Source organism: Polypterus senegalus, chromosome 6 (assembly GCF_016835505.1).
Source record: "Polypterus senegalus isolate Bchr_013 chromosome 6, ASM1683550v1, whole genome shotgun sequence".
Classification (NCBI taxonomy): Eukaryota; Metazoa; Chordata; class Cladistia; order Polypteriformes; family Polypteridae; genus Polypterus; species Polypterus senegalus.
Window position 1 is genome coordinate 77,909,015 of NC_053159.1, and position 21,574 is coordinate 77,930,588.

A 21,574-nucleotide genomic window follows, 5' to 3' on the forward strand; every position below is an offset into this window, starting at 1 on the left:
ACGTGGTGTGCTGGGGTGGCAGCATAAAGATGAAAGACGCCTCACGCCTGGACAAACTTGTTAAGAAGGCAGGCTCTATTGTAGGATTAAAGTTGGACAGTTTAACATCTGTGGCAGAGCGACGGGCACTAAGCAAACTCCTGTCAATCATGAATAATCCACTGCATCCATTTAACAGTGTCATCTCCAGACAGAGGAGTAGCTTCAGTGACAGACTTTTGTCACTGTCCTGCTCCACTGACAGACTGAGGAGATTGTTCCTCCCACACACTATGCGACTCTTCAATTCCACCCGGGGGAGTAAATGCTAACATTAATTTTATTTTAATTTTTTTCATTTTTATTACTATTTAATTTAATATTGTTTCTTTGTATCAGTATACTGCTGCTGGATTATGTGAATTTCCCCTTGGGATTAATAAAGTATCTATCTACCTATCTAAATAAAAATGAAAAATAAAGTGTGAAAATTAGAACTAAATGAAAACAGGAAAATAAACTTAGCTTTTGTCGTTTTAATTTCCATCACACTAGTCTGTTAGTAAAATGAACAAAAAAGCATGGTTGCTGGTATATTTGTTAAATATTACTCAAAAGCATGCCATTTTAATAACAAGTTTAAAGATTATTGATGAGTGAATACCAAAGTTGCATTATTTACCACTGACTTATACTGTGAATTTCATTGGTCATAAGTGACTATCAATCATGGATATCCCACAAATTCTCTACCACTGGCAGCTTTCACCAAACTTCAGTGAAAAGGAACTTAAATTAAAACATGACACGTTACTTTGGATGATACAGCTTAGTAGTTTGAAAATTAGATCCATAGAAATTTAAGCTTGAATAAACTTCCTCGCACTTCACATTAAGTCAGTATTTAGACTGGAAAAAAGTTATTTAATAATAATAATAATAATAATAATAATAGTTCTTTGCATTTATATAGCGCTTTTCTCACTACTCAAAGCGCTCAGCAGTTGCATGTTAAGGGCCTTGCTCAAGGGCCCAACAGAGCAGAGTACCTATTGGCATTTACGGGATTCGAACCGGCAACCTTCCAATTGCCAGTGCAGATCCCTAGCCTCAGAGCCAGCACTCCGCCAAGTATACAGTACAAGTATGCCAAAGAAGACAGGACTTTCAGTAATTTTAGCTTTATTTTGAACAGATACTGCTTGTTTGCTGAACGCACTGTTGCAGTAACAAACTAAGGAGATGCATAGCAAACAATTGATGCTATTAACCAAGCCAATGTTGCATGTATATATTTAGTTTAATCAAGTTACTAGTACTGATGTTTCAGCATGGGCAGTGCTGTGTTGCTGTCGCACTATCATGATGAATTTCTCGATTTTAAATGCTCCATCATTAGCAGAGGGTCATATTGCAACATTCTTAATATATTTAGAATGCCGCTGTATAGCTAAGTTTTTAATAGGGGCTCGTGAGAAATTACACACAGGATTAATTATAAAAAGAGTATTGTACCAAATCTGCTCTATATTGAAATAAAGTCCAGGAATGGACCTTTGGGCAACAAATTTCTTTAACTAATTTTGAAGTACTTAACATAAGGCGCATCAGTGGTAAAGCACTAGAACTATCTGATTCTTTGTAGACAGCAAAAAAAAACAAAAAAACATGCGGTTTGCATTTCTAAATGAAGCAGCTCCACTTGAGTGTTTACATTGCAGCACCATGGAGGTCTGGTTGGGATTGTTAAATCTGAAATGAACATCAAATGAATAGCCACTGAATAGTTGGAATACAACGGTTGGCTGTAAAACTGATAATTATCCTATTTACTGTTTCAATGTGGGTGACTGTGACATCTACATATATATTACTACATGTAACTGTACACAAATTACGTTATTTTATTTATGGCTCTCTTCTTTTTTTATCCTGCTTGCTCAATACATGTAATCTAATTCAGAACTTTGACTTTCAAATATTTTATTTGTTGCTGGATGTTTAATATTCGGTTATATTCTGTGTGATTAATGTAATCTTGGCCTTTTTTTCCTGTTATATCCCTTTTAATATTAGTGGAGCACTTTCATTATGGGAAAGGTGCTATATAAATAAAATTTATTACACATTGCCATGCTTTCAGGTTTAATTGCTAACCTGGTCAGTGTTTCAATGGATTTTGCATATTCTCCCCATGTGTATGTGGATTGAGTGTGTGTAACTTCAGATTTTGTTTTATATGTAGATGATAGAAGTGTGTCATTAAGCACTCTCAATTTGTAAAATCTGTCGATTCCTACATGTGTTGTTAAATTCCATCTTCCCAGTTTAGGCTTACAGGGAGTTACTCAGGTTTCGTATGTTGTTTATTAAGAGAATAATCTAAAATGTTCCTATAACAGATGTTCAATATTTAATGTAAATAATATACTTGTGGAAATGCACTATATACTTGGAAATACGTTAATTTCTACTTCTGCTTGTTATTAACAGCATTGTTTAACTTATGTAGTTACTTCAACCACATATTTGTTAAAAGTCTGTTTTCTTCAGAGAATTCTTAAAGTTTTAAAATGGGTAGATGACACATGGCCATCATCAGGAAATAACGTGTTGATGGCAACACGAATTAGACGACCCACAAACCTCAGACTTAAAAGTTTAAATCTGAACAACATATTAAATCTCTTTTCACTGTTCCGTTATTTCACAGAGTAAGAATTTCCATTTGTTTGTGCTAATGTGATCTTTACTAAAATTTTTTTGAGACTTTTGAATTTTAGTACTTTCATTATCTCTAACCTGCTCTGTATGTGTATCGGGCCAACTCTCTAACCTGCTCTGTATGTGTATCGGTCCAACATTTTTAAATTCTTTACGACGTTCTACTTTGTCATCTACTCTTTAGTCTTTTATTTCCAGCCACAGGAGTGATTAAATCTCTTGGCACAAAGTTTCGTCTCGCGGGATGTGAAAGTCTCTCTCTGAAAAAGTCACGTCTCATCCCGGGATTTTTCTATTATAATACGAGATAAGATACTCTTCCATCCCTGCTGCTTTTAAAGATTTGCTTTGTTGGTTGGCTCTCCTCTCTTTCATTTGGATGGAGGATGAATTTTGGTTTGTTAAGTTTGACTTGATTGCATGGAATGTAATTTGCTTTTAATTAAAATAAATTAAAAAGAGATCTGTTTTCATCTTGATGATGAAATATTTAAGTTTATCAGTATAAAAAAGGCTAAATTAAATCCATTGTGATGTTATATAACAATAAAATTTAAAACCTTTTAAGGGGTTAATACTTTCAGTAAGAACTGTATATACCACAAAAATAGATGCATGACATTGTTGCCTCCTTATTCTGGTCTTTTCTAATGGCTGGTACTAAAATATAATTTGAATACATTAGTAACAGAAATATGCAAAAATAAATTTTTTTTGCTCAAAATAAATAAATAAATAAATAAACTGTCCAGGTTCACACAGAATAGATAGCTGTATTTACCTGTAAGGCACAATTTGGATTTTCATCCAGTAGGATGTATCGTCGTTTCCGACTGGGACGGCTTAGATAACTAAAATGTAATTCGAGGACAGGACGGTCCTCTTCCCTATCCTAAGAATAAGACAACAAATAAGCAGAGATGAAATAAAAAGTATTGAGAAGAGAGCAATAAACCAGAACAGCAATTGCTTAATTTGTGTTGTTGTTAAGGGAAATATTAATAAGGCTAATATCTACCACATTCATAAAAACGTTTGGTCTAAATAGCTTATTTGACTTTGTATCTTGTAATAACTTCAGCATTCACCTTTTCTTTCCAGATGGCCTGAGAGGTAATGATGTCACTAAGGCGCTCCAACTCCAGCCTGTCAAGAACATGTGCACTTTTCAAATCAACCTCCACTGCGTAACGAGGAGTAACTCTCAGAAAGAGGCGTGTGTCATATGACTGGCTAGCCTCACTGCCTGATTCTATTCCAACAACAAGTGGGTGACAAAGGTCTACTGTGAAGAAAAGGAGTAATTTTAATCATATAGTGGCTATGCTCACAAATATAAAACAAATTAAAGGAGTGGGATAAGGTGCACACGCACACAATATCCATGATTTAAAAGCAAACAACTTTTAAAATATCAAATACTAAATAAAGCTATTAAGAAAACCAATGACATTTTTCCTAATTAAACTATGAAAGTCAATGATAACTTTATGGTATGTTCTCCATTATGCAGTAAATGTATTTCTTTATACCCACTGATGTACTTACTAATAAACAAACATACATACATACATGTTATACATACATACATACATACAATGTATGGGTATCAAAATGCACTATAACAAAAAAATTATCCATAATATAACCATACCAAAATCAACTCAACAGATTTGTTACTGTAGTAAAATGTTAAAATATAAAACAACTCAAATTACCTTCTAACTCGTCATTATCATCCTCCTCCTTTATTACTGCATGTGCTCCAGTCGTTAGTTCTCTTTCAAAGTCTTGGATGGATTCCTCAAGAGTTGGCTCCTGCAACTCTTGAATGTTATCACCCTGGTTATGGCTTAACCCATCCCATTTCAAACTTGTGTCAGGACCTTCCACAATATAATGTGATTCAAGAAGCTCTGGTGTTTTGGTGTTTGGTTCTGTTATTGGTTTGCTTAAGGTATCAGATTGGCTTTTGAACGGCTCAGAAGGAAGAGGCGGCCCTGGTTCTGTCTCAATAGAAATATCCTGATCCCCTTCCAGATGGTGCTTGAAACGTAGCCAGTCCTCTCCCATCTGGTCTCGAAAGTTATCCATCTGCTCTATTGCCTTCTTGTGACGCAGGAATATTCCTAAAAGAGAACACATTATTAAATATTTTCATAAATTAAAGGACCAATTGATATATACCGTAGATCCCGTTATATAAGCCGAGAATTTCGTCTTAGATTTTTGGCTTGGAGTTTGGGGGTCGGTTTATACGAGTATTGTTTCAGATTCAAGATTTCCAGCGCAATGCTGGTTTTGCCGATGAATACGGAAGTAAATAATGACGAAACCACAGAGCCATCTTTCAGATGAAGAAGTAACTTTGCATGCCAGTACTTTAAATTAAATAAAGAATTTATTCAAAAAAGTGTTTTAGTTGTTGATTTTATTAATAAAATTTATAATAAGTTATCGGGAAGTTTAAAATGAAATTTTTTGTTTTGATTTACGATCAACATCTTGCTATTTAAACGGATGCGGTCACGTGTATCCGCTTGCGCGATTGTAAACAAACAACCGAGAGCATTAGTAGCATCAGTCAGAGCCCAGATATATGTGTTTGTGGATGTAATTTCCGTCATTGCAGTGATTTACCTATATATATATATATAATTCATTAAGACCATGCAAGCAAGACACATAATTGCTAAGGAAGGAAGACAAGGTAAAAGAAAGCGATCGCAATCGAAACGAAGATGGACATTGTGTGGAAATATCTCCTCCCTTCCTGCAGCCCAAAGATGTCAAATTAAATGGCGAGTACAGTATGAAATTGTTTAGTCTAGAATAGAATGCCTTTTATTGTCACTATACACATCTACAATGAGATTAAAAGCAGCTCCTTCAGTGCAGAAAAAAGTTCTGTATAGGGCTTGTATGGTTGTTTTTTAGCTTTAGCATTATGCCGGATCTGCGGCCCCGCTTCTGCTTTCTTTCCCTCCTCCGTCTGTGTTGTCTCCTAGACCCGACAACAATCCACGGAGAGCCCGCTGGTCTCGTTATGTTGTCTGGGATGTTGTGCGTGTGATGAAAAACACTCGAAACAGATGTCTGCCTCTGGACACCGATGTCTACAAGGTTCTGAATGGTGTAGCAGATGTTCGCCGAACCAACCGTGCACAAACAAGGACAAAAAAAAAAAAAGTACAAAAACAACAAAAAAGTGCACTGAAAAGGAGAGCCCTGAGCCACTGCGACCATGCGCGCCGCCATGCTCCTAGCTTAATCGAAGTAGGCTAGGCACTTTTATAACTTTTAGTTAGTACATTAGAAAAATTATTGGTGTTTTGGTAAATTATGCACATTATATTATATATCAAAAATGCCGGCAGTATCAAATTCTCCGATAAACATTATAAATATACCCGAAGAGACACTTTTAAGGAAATTTAGAAAATTTTGCTTGGAGAAGGGGGTCGGCTTAAATACCGGTCATTGGCAAATACATGTAATTTAGTAGGTAGAGAAGGGGTTCGGCTAATATACCGGGTCAGCCTGTATTCCGGGATCTACGGTAGATCAAATTCTCTTAAGGGAAAATATTTGCTTTTACTGAAGCTCAGGAATTAAAAGAACAAAAACAACTCCCCACAAAAACAAACAAGAATTACAACAAAAAAGAAACAGAAAATTTCTGAGTTGGCTAGTGATAAGACAGCAGTAACAGAGAGGTATTATAAAAGTATATTGCTGTAAATATATGAATGTTGTTGGCCAAAAGCATTTAATGAAGTGTATCAAAGACAGAGTGTGCAGCATTGTTCAGAATAACCATCAATCTTCATTCTCTTCTCCACTTCTACCTACATGGGATCAAGAGAGCACATTAAAGAGCCTGACTCCTTAATCATCTTGTTGATTTAGTGGGCCTCTCTTGAAATGACGTTGCCACCCCAGCACACTAAAGTGACAAAAATGTCAGGGATATCACACAATTACAGAACTAGTAAAAGTTGCCACTAGAGAGAATGATAAAAGTGAATTTGCCCTTTATAGTTAATCTGTGTTACTAGACCATTCCAACCAGTAATTACCTTATTTGCAGACAAATCTGATAATTTGACAAGAAAAGTCAACATAAAGAGAAATAAAATAAACACTACACATGCCCAGATAACAACACAGTAGTTGCACACACTACATATCCCAAACTTGCAAAGTCCAAACATCTAATTTAATACTATTATAAAAGTTTGACTCCATACTCATAAAATTCTGATCTTCTCTTACACTCAAACTTTGAAACTTGTGTGGTCAAGCCCAACTGTTAAAGGAACCTGAATAAACCTAAAGCCATGCAACAGAAATCAGTGTAATTGATGGAATGACTGTGTATTAGGTGCTTTCACATATAATGTGAAGGCACCTTCTGCAACAGCCATGGCTGACTGGCTGTCTTTCTACCCACAAGAAACATCTGGGCTCCCACTGGACTGATTTTGCTCAAATTTGGCACACTTAGTCCTCAAGGAAATGTGTTTGAACAGTTTAATTTACATTAAGATATCTGAAATGCAGCATGCTGTATACATTTTTGAATTTCAAAAAGTTCTTCTGAAAAGCACTAGCAAATTTGTGAACTTGTTCGTGTGTATATATATAAATATATATATATATATATAAATATATATATATATATAAATATATATATATATATATAAATATATATATATATATATATAAATATATATATATATATATAAATATAAATATATATATATATAAATATATATATATATATATATATAAATATATATATATATAAATATATATATATATAAATATATATATATATAAATATATATATACTCACCTAAAGGATTATTAGGAACACCTGTTCAATTTCTCATTAATGCAATTATCTAATCAACCAATCACATGGCAGTTGCTTCAATGCATTTAGGGGTGTTGGTCCTGGTCAAGACAATCTCCTGAACTTTAAACTGAATGTCAGAATGGGAAAGAAAGGTGATTTAAGCAATTTTGAGCGTGGCATGGTTGTTGGTGCCAGATGGGCCGGTCTGAGTATTTCACAATCTGCTCAGTTACTGGGATTTTCACGCACAACCATTGCTAGGGTTTACAAAGAATGGTGTGAAAAGGGAAAAACATCCAGTATGCGGCAGTCCTGTGGGCAAAAATGCCTTGTTAATGCTAGAGGTCAGAGGAGAATGGGCCGACTGATTCAAGCTGATAGAAGAGCAACTTTGACTGAAATAACCACTCGTTTAAACCGAGGTATGCAGCAAAGCATTTGTGAAGCCACAACACGCACAACCTTGAGGCGGATGGGCTACAACAGTAGAAGACCCTACCGGGTACCACTCATCTCCACTACAAATAGGAAAAAGAGGCTACAATTTGCACGAGCTCACCAAAATTGGACAGCTGAAGACTGTAAAAATGTTGCCTGGTCTGATGAGTCTCGATTTCTGTTGAGACATTCAAATGGTAGAGTCAGAATTTGGCGTAAACAGAATGAGAACATGGATCCATCATGCCTCGTTACCACTGTGCAGGCTGGTGGTGTAATGGTGTGGGGGATGTTTTCTTGGCACACTTTAGGCCCCTTAGTGCCAATTGGGCATCGTTTAAATGCCATGGGCTACCTGAGCATTGTTTCTGACCACGTCCATCCCTTCATGACCACCATGTACCCATCCTCTGATGGCGACTTCCAGCAGGATAATGCATCATGTCACAAAGCTCGAATCATTTCAAATTGGTTTCTTGAACATGACGATGAGTTCACTGTACTAAAATGGCCCCCACAGTCACCAGATCTCAGCCCAATAGAGCATCTTTGGGATGTGGTGGAATGGGAGCTTCGTGCCCTGGATGTGCATTCCACAAATCTCCATCAACTGCAAGATGCTATCCTATCAATATGGGCCAACATTTCTAAAGAATGCTTTCAGCACCTTGTTGAATCAATGCCACGTAGAATTAAGGCAGTTCTGAAGGCGAAAGGGGGTCAAACACCGTATTAGTATGGTGTTCCTAATAATCCTTTAGGTGGGTGAACGAACGAACGTACATACGTACACACACACACACACACACACACATACACACATACCTCATTCGACAGCCACTCCTAATGGCAGAATGGTGAAACACCTGCAGGACACGGAGAGAATCGTGTAAACCCTAAGAAAATGAACTAATAATCTGATCTTTATGTTTTAAATCTGTGCTTCCTACCATAAAGTCGGCAATAACATAACTATTGACACTAACCAAATAGCCCATAAGACAGTTTTTATAATCAAACTAAGTAACAAATGTAGAATGAATGCAAAATGGCTAGCACTACAGCCACACAATTGCAACGCGAGTTCTCTAGCATATGCTCTCAACTCATATCTACCTGTAGGTTTCAGCTGTAAAGATGTAAAATATACCAGTAACTAACTGGAATACTACTGAAATTCAAATACTGCTCCAATTAAAGAAGGTTAAAATTAAATAAACTGCTGTGTCCAATAACTACTTTTACTCGTGTAATATTAGTAAAAATAAAATAAATGAAAGTAATTATAAAGAGAAAAAATAAGCTACAAATTTTAAGTATGTTTAAGTAAGCATGGGTTCCGGCTCAAGTTGGGCAAACACTGGCATGTTTTGTCTGCTGCTGTCCGTTTTTGTTTTTGCTGTTGCATTTGTTGTGAGATCTGTCTTCATATTCCAGAATGGTACCTTGAGTCTACTTTTTTCCTCTGATCATTTTGGAGATCTACGATTGCTTGGAGATCTACCTTCAGTTGTTCTATTGCCTTCGCGAACATCCCGCTGGCCATCTTAAGGTTTGCATGAGCCGTCGCTTCCTCATGACACTTCGGTCTGACCCGGCATACCATGAGTAAGTCGCAACTTTCTTTCTGGTTTTGTTCAGTTGTCTGTCCGTTCTGCCGTGGGGCTGGTTGGCTAACGTGTTTTTGAACCTTTGTGTCAGGGTGGCATGTTGGGGAGCAGGTAGCCACATGAAGAGTGACTAGTTTTTATTTTAGATCATTTTTTCCTGGATCTGATCTTCTGTTCAACTTTGATAACCTTCATTCACTTCAATACTCACGTACAATAAAGATTAATCAAAAAGACGGTGAAACACCTTCAAACTGCTCTGCGAAGATGGCCTTAATGAACGTTCGGTCCATAGCCAACAAATCTTTTGTTTTAAATGACTTTTTTACATCTCACAACCTGAATTTTCTATTTATGTCAGACACTTGGTTAAGTGCTGGCAACTCAATTTCTCTCCATGATCTCTCTCTCCTCCTGATTGTACCCTTTTTAGCCCACCTAGAATCACTGGTTGAGGGAATGGGCTTGCAACTGTTTTTCAAAATTGTTTAAAATGTTGACTTTTGAGTGTAGACAATTTCTCTAGTTTTGAGGCTTACCTGTTTAAAATTGATCTTACAAATCCTGATCCTGAATTGTGTGCACTGGTTTATAGACCTCTTTGTTATAAGGATTTTGTCCCGGAGTTCACAGTTCTTATCTTTCATGGTGTCACACACTGATAGAATGCTGATTCTGGGAGATTTTAACATTCATGTTTGTTGTCCGACAAAACTGCAGGTTAAAGATTTTTTAAGACTTGTGGATTCTTTTAATTTCACTCAAGTGGTATAAAGTCCCACACATCAGAGAGGACATACATTGGACTTCGTTCTAACACTTGGCCTTCCTGCAAACAACCTGGAGATCTCGGACGTCGGCATTTCTGATCATTTTGCAGTTGTTTTTGAAATGCAGTTGTATAAATGCTGCCATAGCACGGAAATTCTGTGATATTTTTTCTGACAGTCATTTACCCTTGGTGTTAGAAGTCCTCTTTGTGTATCAGGATATTACAGATATAGTTAAGCTTCTCGATCTCACTTGTATGGATACTCTTGATCTGGTCGCACCCTTAAAGTTAAGGAGAGCAAAAGAAAAAGCCAGTGTTCAGCCCTGGCTAAATGAAGCCACTCATGCGCTCAGACAGGAATACAGGCAGGCTGAACAGAGGTGGAAAAAGGACAAACTGCAGGTCTCTTATGAAATTCTTAGAACTCAGTGGAAGTCCTATCAAGAGGCTGTGAGATCAGCAAAATCACATTTTTTATCGTGTTTAATTGCGAATGCTGCCTCGAGACCTAGGCTGCTGTTTAGCACCATAAACACTCTCTTAAACCCACCTGTCAGCAGCTTCCCTGAGAGTACACCTGAGACCTTTGAGCTTTTTCTTAATTATTTTATAAATAAAATTCAAGCCATTCATTTTAGCATTACTCTTCCAAGTGTTGATTACTGTGGGAAGACACCAATCACTCTAAGGCCAGTGCACAGCCAGTTTACTTCCTTTCAACCTATTTCTTCTTCTTCTCAGCTAGCTGATATAATCCTGCATATGAAACCTTCCAGTTACTCAGTCAGTCCTTACAATTATCCGCTAGATATCTTACCTGCATGCCTATTGAAAAATACTTTTATAGAATTTCTTCCAATTGTTTTGGCTATTATTAACTGTCTAAAATCCGGTATAATGGCAGACAACTTTAAACATGTAATTGTTCAGCCTTTGCTGAAGCAGCCCACACTTGATCCTACAGGTCTTTCAAACTATAGGCATATTTCTAAGCTCCCATTTCTGTCTAAAATTATGGAGAAAGTGGTTTCTTTGCAGTTAATTTCATATCTGGAGGATAACAATGTATGTGATGTGTTTCAGTCAGGTTTTAAAAAAACTTCATAGTACTGAATCGGCTCTGCTGAAGGTAATAAATGATATTCTATTAACTTTGGACTCTGGCTCTTCTGCAATCCTGGTCTTGCTGGATCTCAGTGCGGCATTTGACACAGTGGACCATGGAGTTCTGTTAAAACAGCTTGAGGATGAAGTAGGCACTCAAGGCTGTGCACTGAAATGGTTCGTGTCCTACCTAAAAGGCAGATCTATATGTCTATTAACATAGATGAGAATTTCTCTCAGCCAGCTCCTCTCACATAAGGCATCCCTCAAGGTTCTATCCTGGCTCCCTTCTATTTTCCCTTTATCTGCTCCCCTTGAGGGCCATCTTCTACAAACAAGATGTCGCATATCATGGTTATGCTGATGATACGCAACTATACCTCAAAGTTAGTTTTGACATCACCTACTAAAAAGCTGTTGAAATGCTTTGAGGATATTAAATATTGGATGGCACAAAATTTCTTGCAATTAAACAAAATAAAACAGAAGTCATTATTTTTCGTTGTATCACATCTGCAGTTGAAATCTGCATGCACTTAAGACCTTTTGCAGCAATGATTCATAATGATGTCAGAAACCTAGGTATCATCTTTGAGTCATCACTAACTTTTGAAAAATAAATCTCCATGGTAGAAAAGTTCAGTTTTTATAAACTGAGGCAAATTTCTAACCTAAAATCATTTCTACAACAGAAGGACTTGGAAACAGTCATTCATGCCTTTATTTCATCTCGACTTGATCATTGTAATTCCTTATATGTGGGTCTGCCAAAATCTGCTCTGTCGCGCCTTCAGCTGGTTCAGAACGCGGCAGCTAGATTTTTGACTGGGTCGAGAAAAAGGGATCACATCTCCCCCATTTTAGCCTCTCTCCACTGGCTACCGGTGAGGTGTTGCATTGATTTTAAAATCTTCTTGTTTGTTTTTAAAGCCTTCCATGGTCTCGCTCCAAAATATATCTGTGACCTCCTTCACCCCTATGTGCCTCCAAGAGCACTGAGGTCATCTGGACAACTGTTCCTTGTAATGCCAAGATCTCGGCTGAAGTCTAGGGGAGACACAGCTTTTTCAGTTGTTGCTCCTAGGCTTTGGAATGACTTGCCTCTCTGCACATCAGGTCTTCATCCTTGATCGAGGGTTTTAAAAGTCGGCTTATGACCTACTTGTTTTCTTCTGTCTTTCATTGTATATGATGGGATTGTGGTGGATGTTACAATTGGTTGTTTTATTAATCTGCTTTTGCATGATTGTTTGTGTTTATTTTAATGCTTTTTTGTACAGCACTTTGGCGCAACCTCTGTTGTTTTAAATGTGCTTTTATAAATAAATAATCTAATCTAAACAAATAGTAAAGACGGATTTAAATGGGGATTTTTGCAAAAACTTAAAAGCCATTTGATCACCAGGGTGCAAATTGGAATTATTCATCTCAATGTCTAAAGAGAAACTGATCCGGTGGGTGGGCAGTGTTTAAAATAAAAATAGTTGGTCTTCAAGGTGCAATGCACAGATGGGTGCAGAAACCAGCAAATAAACAGGAATCAGCAAATTATAGCTCAAAGAATATAATTAACAAGCTTTTGAAAAGATGCTAAGCTATGGGACTAGCAGATAGTATAGAAATCAGCAAAATCATTATAGCTGGAGGTAGGTGGAGTACATAGTTGGGCAGATATGCTACATTTGACTTTCATATTAATGAATGTAAAGTCATATATGTAGAAGCAAAAAGTATTACATATATAGTAATTACACAATAGACTGGGTCTAAAATTTAAAAGAACAGAATATGGGACAGACATAGCAGTCAGTTTGGACATTGTTCACAACCACATACTGCACAAAAGACATTAAAAAAGTAATATAATAGCACAATGTCAAGAACAAAATAAAAGCAGATTATCTTTAAACTTGTGAAACCTCACCTAGTAGTGTGTGGAGTGTTGGTCTACACATTGCAAAAACAGCACATTAGTCCTGTAGAAAGTCTAGAAAGGCTTTTATACCAATTGAAGGAATGTGGAGTATAAGCTACAATTTAATGTTAAAGGACTGGAATCCATTTAAGCTAGAGAAGATTTAAAGGTTATATGATAAAAGTGTTCACAATTATAAGGGTAGGGTAGATGATACTGGTAACTTGTAAATAATTTCTTCAAGAAGACGACATAGTCATGGCTTGAAGCTGCCTAAGGATACATCTCACAGAAAGAACAGAGTTACGTAATTAGAGATTGATTACCAAGGTGGTGTTGAATGACCCAACCTGGTCAAACTGTTCTTATGTGTATACTGTCATTAGATATTAGGTTATGCACATCATAAAAGTAATCTGGAATAGGGTGTTTATGACAGGTTAATCCAACATTGGCATTAAAAGACTTCAATTTCCAATGTAAATATAGTCAACTTCAGAAATATTGGCACCCCTCAAAAAAATTAATTTAGGCAATACATACAATGATTTTAAAATTCCTCAAATGTTTGGAGAAATTGTTGACTATTTATTTAATAAAAACAATTCCTCCGAAAGTGGCGTTATATCTTCGGAATAGTTGATCTGGACAAAAAACATATGTGGCAAAATTGCCACCCTTCAAGAATACTATAAATAAGATCAAATAAATTTGCATCTTTGGGTAAAAAGTGCTTCTTGATGTTGCTTTTAGTACCTAGGAATTTTTGTTGTTGTTTTGGTGCCAAGAAAATTGGAGATACAAGTGGAATCGTGTATTGTAGTTATGAGACAAAAAAATTGAGCTTTTTCACCATGCACACCATTGCCATGTTTGGCAAAAAAGGAGCAGGGCACCTTGTAAGAGCCATTTTCCTAGTTCTATAAAATGTATGAATATTTACTAGATGATAATGCATAAAATATGGGAGGTTCCTAAAACCCCCGTGAATAGAATTGAGTTGGTATTTTCCTGTCATTTCTTAACAGTTTTTGAGTAAACAATGTTCTTTAGTAAGTGTTTAGCCTTACCTTGTGTAAGATATAGAGGCATACGGTTTTTTAACCGTGTCCTTGAAAGAATTCTTTTTATGCTTGCGTTCGTGCTTATGCACGGTACAGAGCCTGGCGCATATCTAAGTGCCAACGGCCTAAGGGTCTTTTGAGTGTAAAGTAACTCGTAAATTAAAAGATCTAAGTTTTGAATAGATGTTTAAAGCATACAGAAGAAGAAATAAATAACCTTTAAGTACAGAAGTAACCAAAGCTTCATAAGAAAAACTAAGTTTATAGAAGATACATTTTTCCCTTTTTTTTGCCTTTATTCCTTGTGTGTAACTATTTTTCTTTTTATTCTTGTATGGATTATTTGCCTTTAACTTTCACTAAATATTTTTAAAAACAAACTTTTGGACTGAGAGATTTCTTCGACACGCGTCTTACCCGTGCCTGTCTTCACCTTACGCAAAGCGGCTACACACCTCATACCTATGGTAAAATATGGTGGTGGCTCTTTAATGCTTTGAGGCCATCTTGCTGCCAGAGGTCCAGGGGCTTTTGTTAAGGTCAGTGGTATAATGAATTCAATTAAATGCCAGAACATTTTAGCCAAAAACCTGGCTGCCTCTACAACACTGGGCAATGGTTGGATCTTACAACAAGACGATGCAATCCAAAGCACACAACAAAATCAAGAGTTAGTTGTAGAAACACAGAATTAAGGTTTTGCAATGGCCCTCTTAGTCTCCAGATGTGAACCCAATTAAAAATCTGTGGTCTCAACTGTAGAGAGCAGTTCACAAGAGAAAATCCAAGATCCTCCACAAGTGTTCTCCAGCCTTGATAAACACTACAGAAAGAGGCTAAGTGCTGTCATTCTCACCAGGGGAGGCACCACCAAATACTGACATTTGGGGTACCAACATTTTGAAATCGGTCTTATTATGAACATTATTGTTACTAAAGGAAAACTTTTTATTTGTTACAAAACTCTGTTCAACAATAAAAGCATGAGGCTTATCCAATTGTTTAAGCATAAAATCTCTCTATGTATATGTGCTTGCTTTTATATATTATTTCTTGCAATTGTTCATGAAGGGTGCCAAAATTTCTGGAGTTGACTGTATCTGGTAAATTCTACAAGAAAATAACTGCATTACACTGTACCATTAAAGCATGCCACACACATGTGAATAGGGGGCAGCCAACGGGCCTGACACAGCGTGAATACAACAATCGGGAGGATTTGACGTTCAGTGCTAATGCCTCTCTCTTACCCTACAGAAAAATAATAGATTACAAGACTTACCTTCCGAAACTCCATACAAAATCCATTCAATGAACGCTTTAAGAAACAGTCCTCTTTCAGATGCTGAAGATCAGACTCCACTAGATGACCTCACTTTCACCTTCCTTCTGTCTTATCTACGGCTCACCATTTCAACGTTACTGTCAATTATTAATATAATTTCCTGTCCGTCTCATATAAAAATCCCCCTGTACTACTAAGGACTGTCTCATGGAAGTCTGTTATATTGTTATATTAACGCAAGACTATTCTCCACAAAGACCTAAAGTATACGGGACCGGGTCCCAAACCTTTATGCGTGTCTGCTGTGTTCTCTCTGTCTACACAAGCATGAATAATTTCTACTACTAAAGAGTGTCACTTTGCCATAGTCATGTGCTTCATTTCATTCCCAAAACTTTACATTGGCAGTTAAGGCTACATTACGACATTTACTTAAAGCTTCACATCTCTTGCTTTAAGACATGAATTTGTACAACTAAATACTGCATAAAGGCAAGTGTCACAAAACTACAAAAACAATAAAGAGCAAAAAACCACCATTCAGAACATCAGTGCAGGGAACATTTTCTTAACGCTAAAAGCTATTGCTAGTTGACAATGCCCACAACACAGTCACACAAGCTTAAAAGACAAGGTGTATATGACAACTTTAATGTCTGTCTTCAGATCTCTGAAGCTAAGAAACAACCCAATTTTGTTACGTTAGTTAACTCTCACCTACATATTTCACAACAGATCATTTTTACCTGACGATGCATCTTGCCTTTGACTGTCATGTTCCGTATCACTTGGTTCTGAAATACTAGGTCGTCTTACTTTTATCTTGGTCTGCAAAACAAGAATACAGACTGTGATTTGAAATGAAATCTTAGACTGTGATCCAAAATTAAATCTAAGTTCTCATTGACAATAAACAGCCCTTTGCTTCCACAGCAGTACCTACAATAGTAAGAAATTATTTATTGGTGCCATGTAACAGTACACTTATGTAAGGAAATAAATGTTTCCAGACCTGAAATGTTTTGAAAAATTAAATCTCAAACAGATCCTGTAAGGAAAGGAGAATAGTTAAGAGATTAATTCCAGTGGGCATGAGAGCCACTACTAAATACTCTTAAAAGTATACATCAAGATGAGAAGGAGGAGGCTGGAGTATGAAGACTTAAAACTGCAGAATGAGGTGTGCTGTTTGAAGACAGGGGAGAACCTTATATGCAAAGACAAAAAAAGTAGGAATCTAGGCAACAAGGTGCCAGATATACAAGTAGAATTTGTAAATTATCTGCTGATAGGTAAATAAAAAAATATTTATTACTGAAACATATTTACTACTGACATTTAATTGCTATTTGAATTTTTTATTGGTTAATAAATCATGGGTTTTTCACTCTTTGTGATTCATATTCATCTGGGAACTGAACCTCAGAATACAAAGATCATCAAATATGATAGACCCAGCATTAAAATGTTGGTGCATTCCAGCAATCATCAACATTATACTGTATTGTATTAAAATGTGGGCTATTCAGAGATTAGCAACATTGCCATTTGGTTAAAGACGTACTTTGAACTTCCAGGTTTCTAAGTATCATGGAGTCTAAATGTTTAGTTTCTATAACTAGAAGTCTGTTTTCCCTCATCTATTCTCTACTAGGCTTAGCATGGAATAAATACATTATTAATAATACTACTGAATCAAGTGTAATACTTAAAGAGATAGCAGCAAGATGATGCATCAGTTAATGCTGCCACATCAAGGCTGCAGAGTCCAAAGATCAGATCCATCACCAAGCACTGCTTATGAGGTTTGCACACTCACTTCATGTCAGTGTGGATTTCAACAAATACACCAAAAAGAGGCATGTTAAGTTGACTGCCGAGTTTAAGATGTCCTCAATTTAAGCGAGTCTGGGTAAGTGCATGACTTTGGACATAGGATGTGCCAACGCCCAATCGAGAGTTGGTTCGTGCATTGCATCCAATACTACCTGAACAGACACAGAATCAACATGGACGCTACTGTGAGAAACATGGTATAACTCAACTAAAAACTGTAATATTGCACACAGAACGTTTGACTCAGGGTATCTAAAATGTACCCTGTACAAGACTTTACCTCTGAGAAGGAAACCTGCTGTATGTCATATGTGTTGGTACCGTACCACTCCCTGGTCAGATTTTATTGGAATAAAATCTTTGCCTATTTTTTAGAGAGTCTCAGCGTCATAATAATTACTAACCCCCTTTAACACCTCTGTCTGGATTATCATCTGACTGGATACTAACACCTAATGAGCAATCTATCATGATAAGCACTGCACTCCCTCTTATCTATTTCAGTTGGTAGAATCCAAACCACTATGGGAAAGGTTGAGCTATTTTATTTAAAAATGAAAAAAAAAATTCACTTCATAATGAATAGTTCAAAAAATGTTTAGCAATTGGCAGGCATTTACAAATTTAGCCTTCAATAACTGAGCTTGCTGAGCCATGCTATTCTACTGGGCTTTTCAATACCTCTGAGTGATTATATGATTTTGTTTTTGTTTCTCTTCTCTCTTATGGTGGGGTTGGAGGATTTGATCTAATCTGAATAAGATGTACTACTGCATATCTTACTGATTTGCAATACATTCATTGTAACAAACTCCATAAGACTACTAAAATAAAACAAATAAAAAAGTGAATGCATGTGTTAATATTACGGAAGATAGAAAACCTCCAGTTTAAACTTAAAAAAGCCTATAAATGTAAGTTTCTTTAAATACTGCCTTTTTTTTTTTCCTTCGGTGCGTCTAGTATGATGTTTTCCATTTTTCTTTAGCTATACCTGAAAATCTGAACAGAACCCTGGAACACTAGATAAAAATAACCCGAAATGAAATAATTAAAAAGACACATGCAAACTACTGAAGTAAATAAAATCAGCAAATAATAAAATTATGTAAAGCTCTGTTAAAACAGACTGGCATTCCTGGTACATTAAAGGATTATGAGGATAGACCTGAAAGTAATCTCTTCATGTGTTGGTTAAAGGTGGATCCATGTCAGAAGAATACTGAGTCAGCAAGATAAGCTAGGAGGAAACAGTGCTGCCAGGATGTCAAAAAGGAACTGCAGAAACTGAGTGTAGAAAAATCCTTGAGCAGTGCATTTTGTAGTAGAGGACAAATCCGCCCAACAAGGCAAGGACAGAAGATCTGTTATAGAGAGATAATGTTTGACCTTAGTGATAACTTATTAACTTGATAAGGTTCTGTTCTCTCATTGATCATCCCACCTCATTGTGTTTGCCTACCAAAGCTATATTTTCAAAGAAGATTTGGACCCAGATTTTAGTTTGACTTGAAAATTTAATCTACAACTCACTGAATCTGAATGTGTTCTGAATCCACTGTAGTTCGCGGTTAGAGAGTAAATACTGAGCATCATACTACAACCTGAACCTCCCCTGATACTTCTGTGTAAATGAACTGAAGCACAATTACTGTGTGCCCTCAGCAGAGCTTACCTTTATCTGTAGAGTCCATGTGATGAAACATGTCATAATTATAGCTTGTGAAGTAGTGCATACATTTGAGGCACACCTCTACTTATCAGATAAGAGGCATTCAGTTCACTAAGCTGTGCTAGACAAACAAACCACTTACCACATACTTATTGCATATGGGGCAAAGATATTGTTTCTGTCCAATGAAAGAAGAATACGGGGGGTTTGGTTAATTTTGACTTTTGGTTAATGTAAAAGTTTGCTGCGTGAGATGTAAATTAACTAACTGGAGATTGGAATAAAGTAACTAATCATCCTTTGATTCAGTCCAAAGCAAACAGATCACGAGTGTGAAAACATTAAAAGAATATGGTGTTATACTTCAGGATACAAGATAAAAAAAACACAAAACAAGAAAAATGATGTAAGTAGTACTAGTGAATGTCAGGGATTAGGAAGGCATATACAAGCATAAAAAAAAAAACTAACTTGCAATGAGGGATGACAAAATGAAATGTGGTAAATGTTAGGTTAGGTATACCTTGGACCGTTTTCGAGAAAGCTTTGATGCTCCAATTTCATTTTGAGATAGGCTATCACTCATGTCACCACCTCCACTGGACACTTCCTGAGTAAGCCGATCACAAAGTAAATCGTCCTGAGATGACTGGCGGTGTGATTGACCCATCTGTGGGTTGGACTTTGGCAGTACCTGCAAAGAGGAAATAATACTTACCACCCAAAAAAAAACTTGTGTTGATTGCCACAATAGACAATATCATAGACATATAATTTGCAATGTGATGAACTATACAGTTTTTAGAATTTATTCAGCTATAAATACTGAGGTGTCATTAAGTAATAATCAAAGTACAATAAAATTCCAACACATACAATGTTTTCATGAGGGATTATAAATTTACTTTGAACTCACTATGTACAGTATAGCACTGAAAAGGATAATTTTTGATGGTCAACCAAAAAAGCATTTGACAAAAATCTTTATGAAAGTTTTTTTTTTGTGTAGGTTTTAATATGCATAGCAAAAATTGGCCCTGTCAACACACTGTACAAAAAGAATTTTACTATAAGTGTAAATTAATAAATTATCAGAATAATTTATTGCTAATTCTATAGCTTGCATTCAAACATATTAACTCAATATTTTTCACTATTCCTCAAGGCTGTTTAATTTATACAATTCCAATTTAATGTGCATCCGCTAATGACTCAAAAGTACAACAAATAAATAGAAGCAGCTAAGTGGATGAGTTTTACTAAACTCAATGCTAACAATACCCTTTATATTAGTGTTCAAAAATTATTACAAACATGTAAACCAAAGCTTGAAATGTTATGCTCCGAATAAGCTAAAATATGATAACGTTGGTACCCATTCAAACTTCTTTGCTCAGTCAAAGTAAAACAGCTTAAGCAAAACAGAATGCCCAACATGGCCAAGTATAAATTGGTGGAATTGTGCCCTGTGATGGATTAGCTTTATCATCCAGTATTGGTTCCTTCAATATAAAGCTTGTGTACAAAAAAATATGCTTGAAATGTACATATGCATTTTCCCACGCAAACATCATTATTTAGAAAAGAAAACATTTTGGAGAATCTGGGAAATGACGACATACTTAATATAGTGGAGAAATGCACACAAACCAGCTAAATGATGATTCGCATGCATAATTCATATCAATGAGTCATTAGTACAATGTGTGCTGATGTGACAAACATATTACACCTCAAAAGTAATGAATGTGGTGTATAGACTGCATTTTAGGTCTCTTTTAAGAGGGCTAATGCTGAATTTGCACTGAATTTGTCAGTTTATATTGGCTACCTGTTACTTCTCAGGAAACATGGTCAATAGGTCAGGAATATCTTAGCCAAGCCTCACTACATCATGCCTGCTGGAAGCCATTAACCAACTAGTGAGGCACTACATATTGTTTTCATGTGGTGCGGGTGTACATTCATAAAATAAAGAATGTTTTTTCTGACATAAAAAGGCATTTTCCAGCAATGTCCAAATGGCACCCAGAGCAATTTTTTGTATTCATACTGTAATAAAAGGAACCTAGCAAGCATGAAGCTGCTTCTGTTAACCTTAAGTTGTTACATTCCATTAACACACAAGTCATCTGTGATGCCAAGATGTGGCTGACAAACATCATGCCTCAGTGGCTTGGGTCAACCTATGATTTATTAATTTTGAGGCAAAGTAGCGTTGGCAGGTGTGATAGTAATATATATGGTGAATGGCTTGTTGGTAAGATAACCAGCTGAAACCTCAATCGTGTCATTATATGTGCCCAGTGATAGT

General features: G+C 36.3%; 1 protein-coding gene across 6 annotated transcripts in view; it reads right to left on the minus strand.

Annotated features, from left to right (window-relative positions):
- Nucleotides 1-21,574, minus strand: part of LOC120531198 (serine/threonine kinase 11 interacting protein) — a 136,995-nt gene that overhangs the window by 48,494 nt on the left and 66,927 nt on the right. For 5 of the 6 annotated variants that reach the window (XM_039756387.1, XM_039756388.1, XM_039756383.1 and 2 more), the window contains exons 12-16: nt 19,784-19,954; nt 16,499-16,580; nt 4,422-4,832; nt 3,792-3,988; nt 3,485-3,595 (exon numbers count right to left, since the gene is read on the minus strand). In XM_039756387.1, coding sequence (XP_039612321.1) covers nt 3,485-3,595; nt 3,792-3,988; nt 4,422-4,832; nt 16,499-16,580; nt 19,784-19,954 — 972 coding nt within the window. The remainder of the gene's footprint in view (nt 1-3,484; nt 3,596-3,791; nt 3,989-4,421; nt 4,833-16,498; nt 16,581-19,783; nt 19,955-21,574) is intronic. The other variant, XM_039756384.1, reaches the window with a different exon arrangement.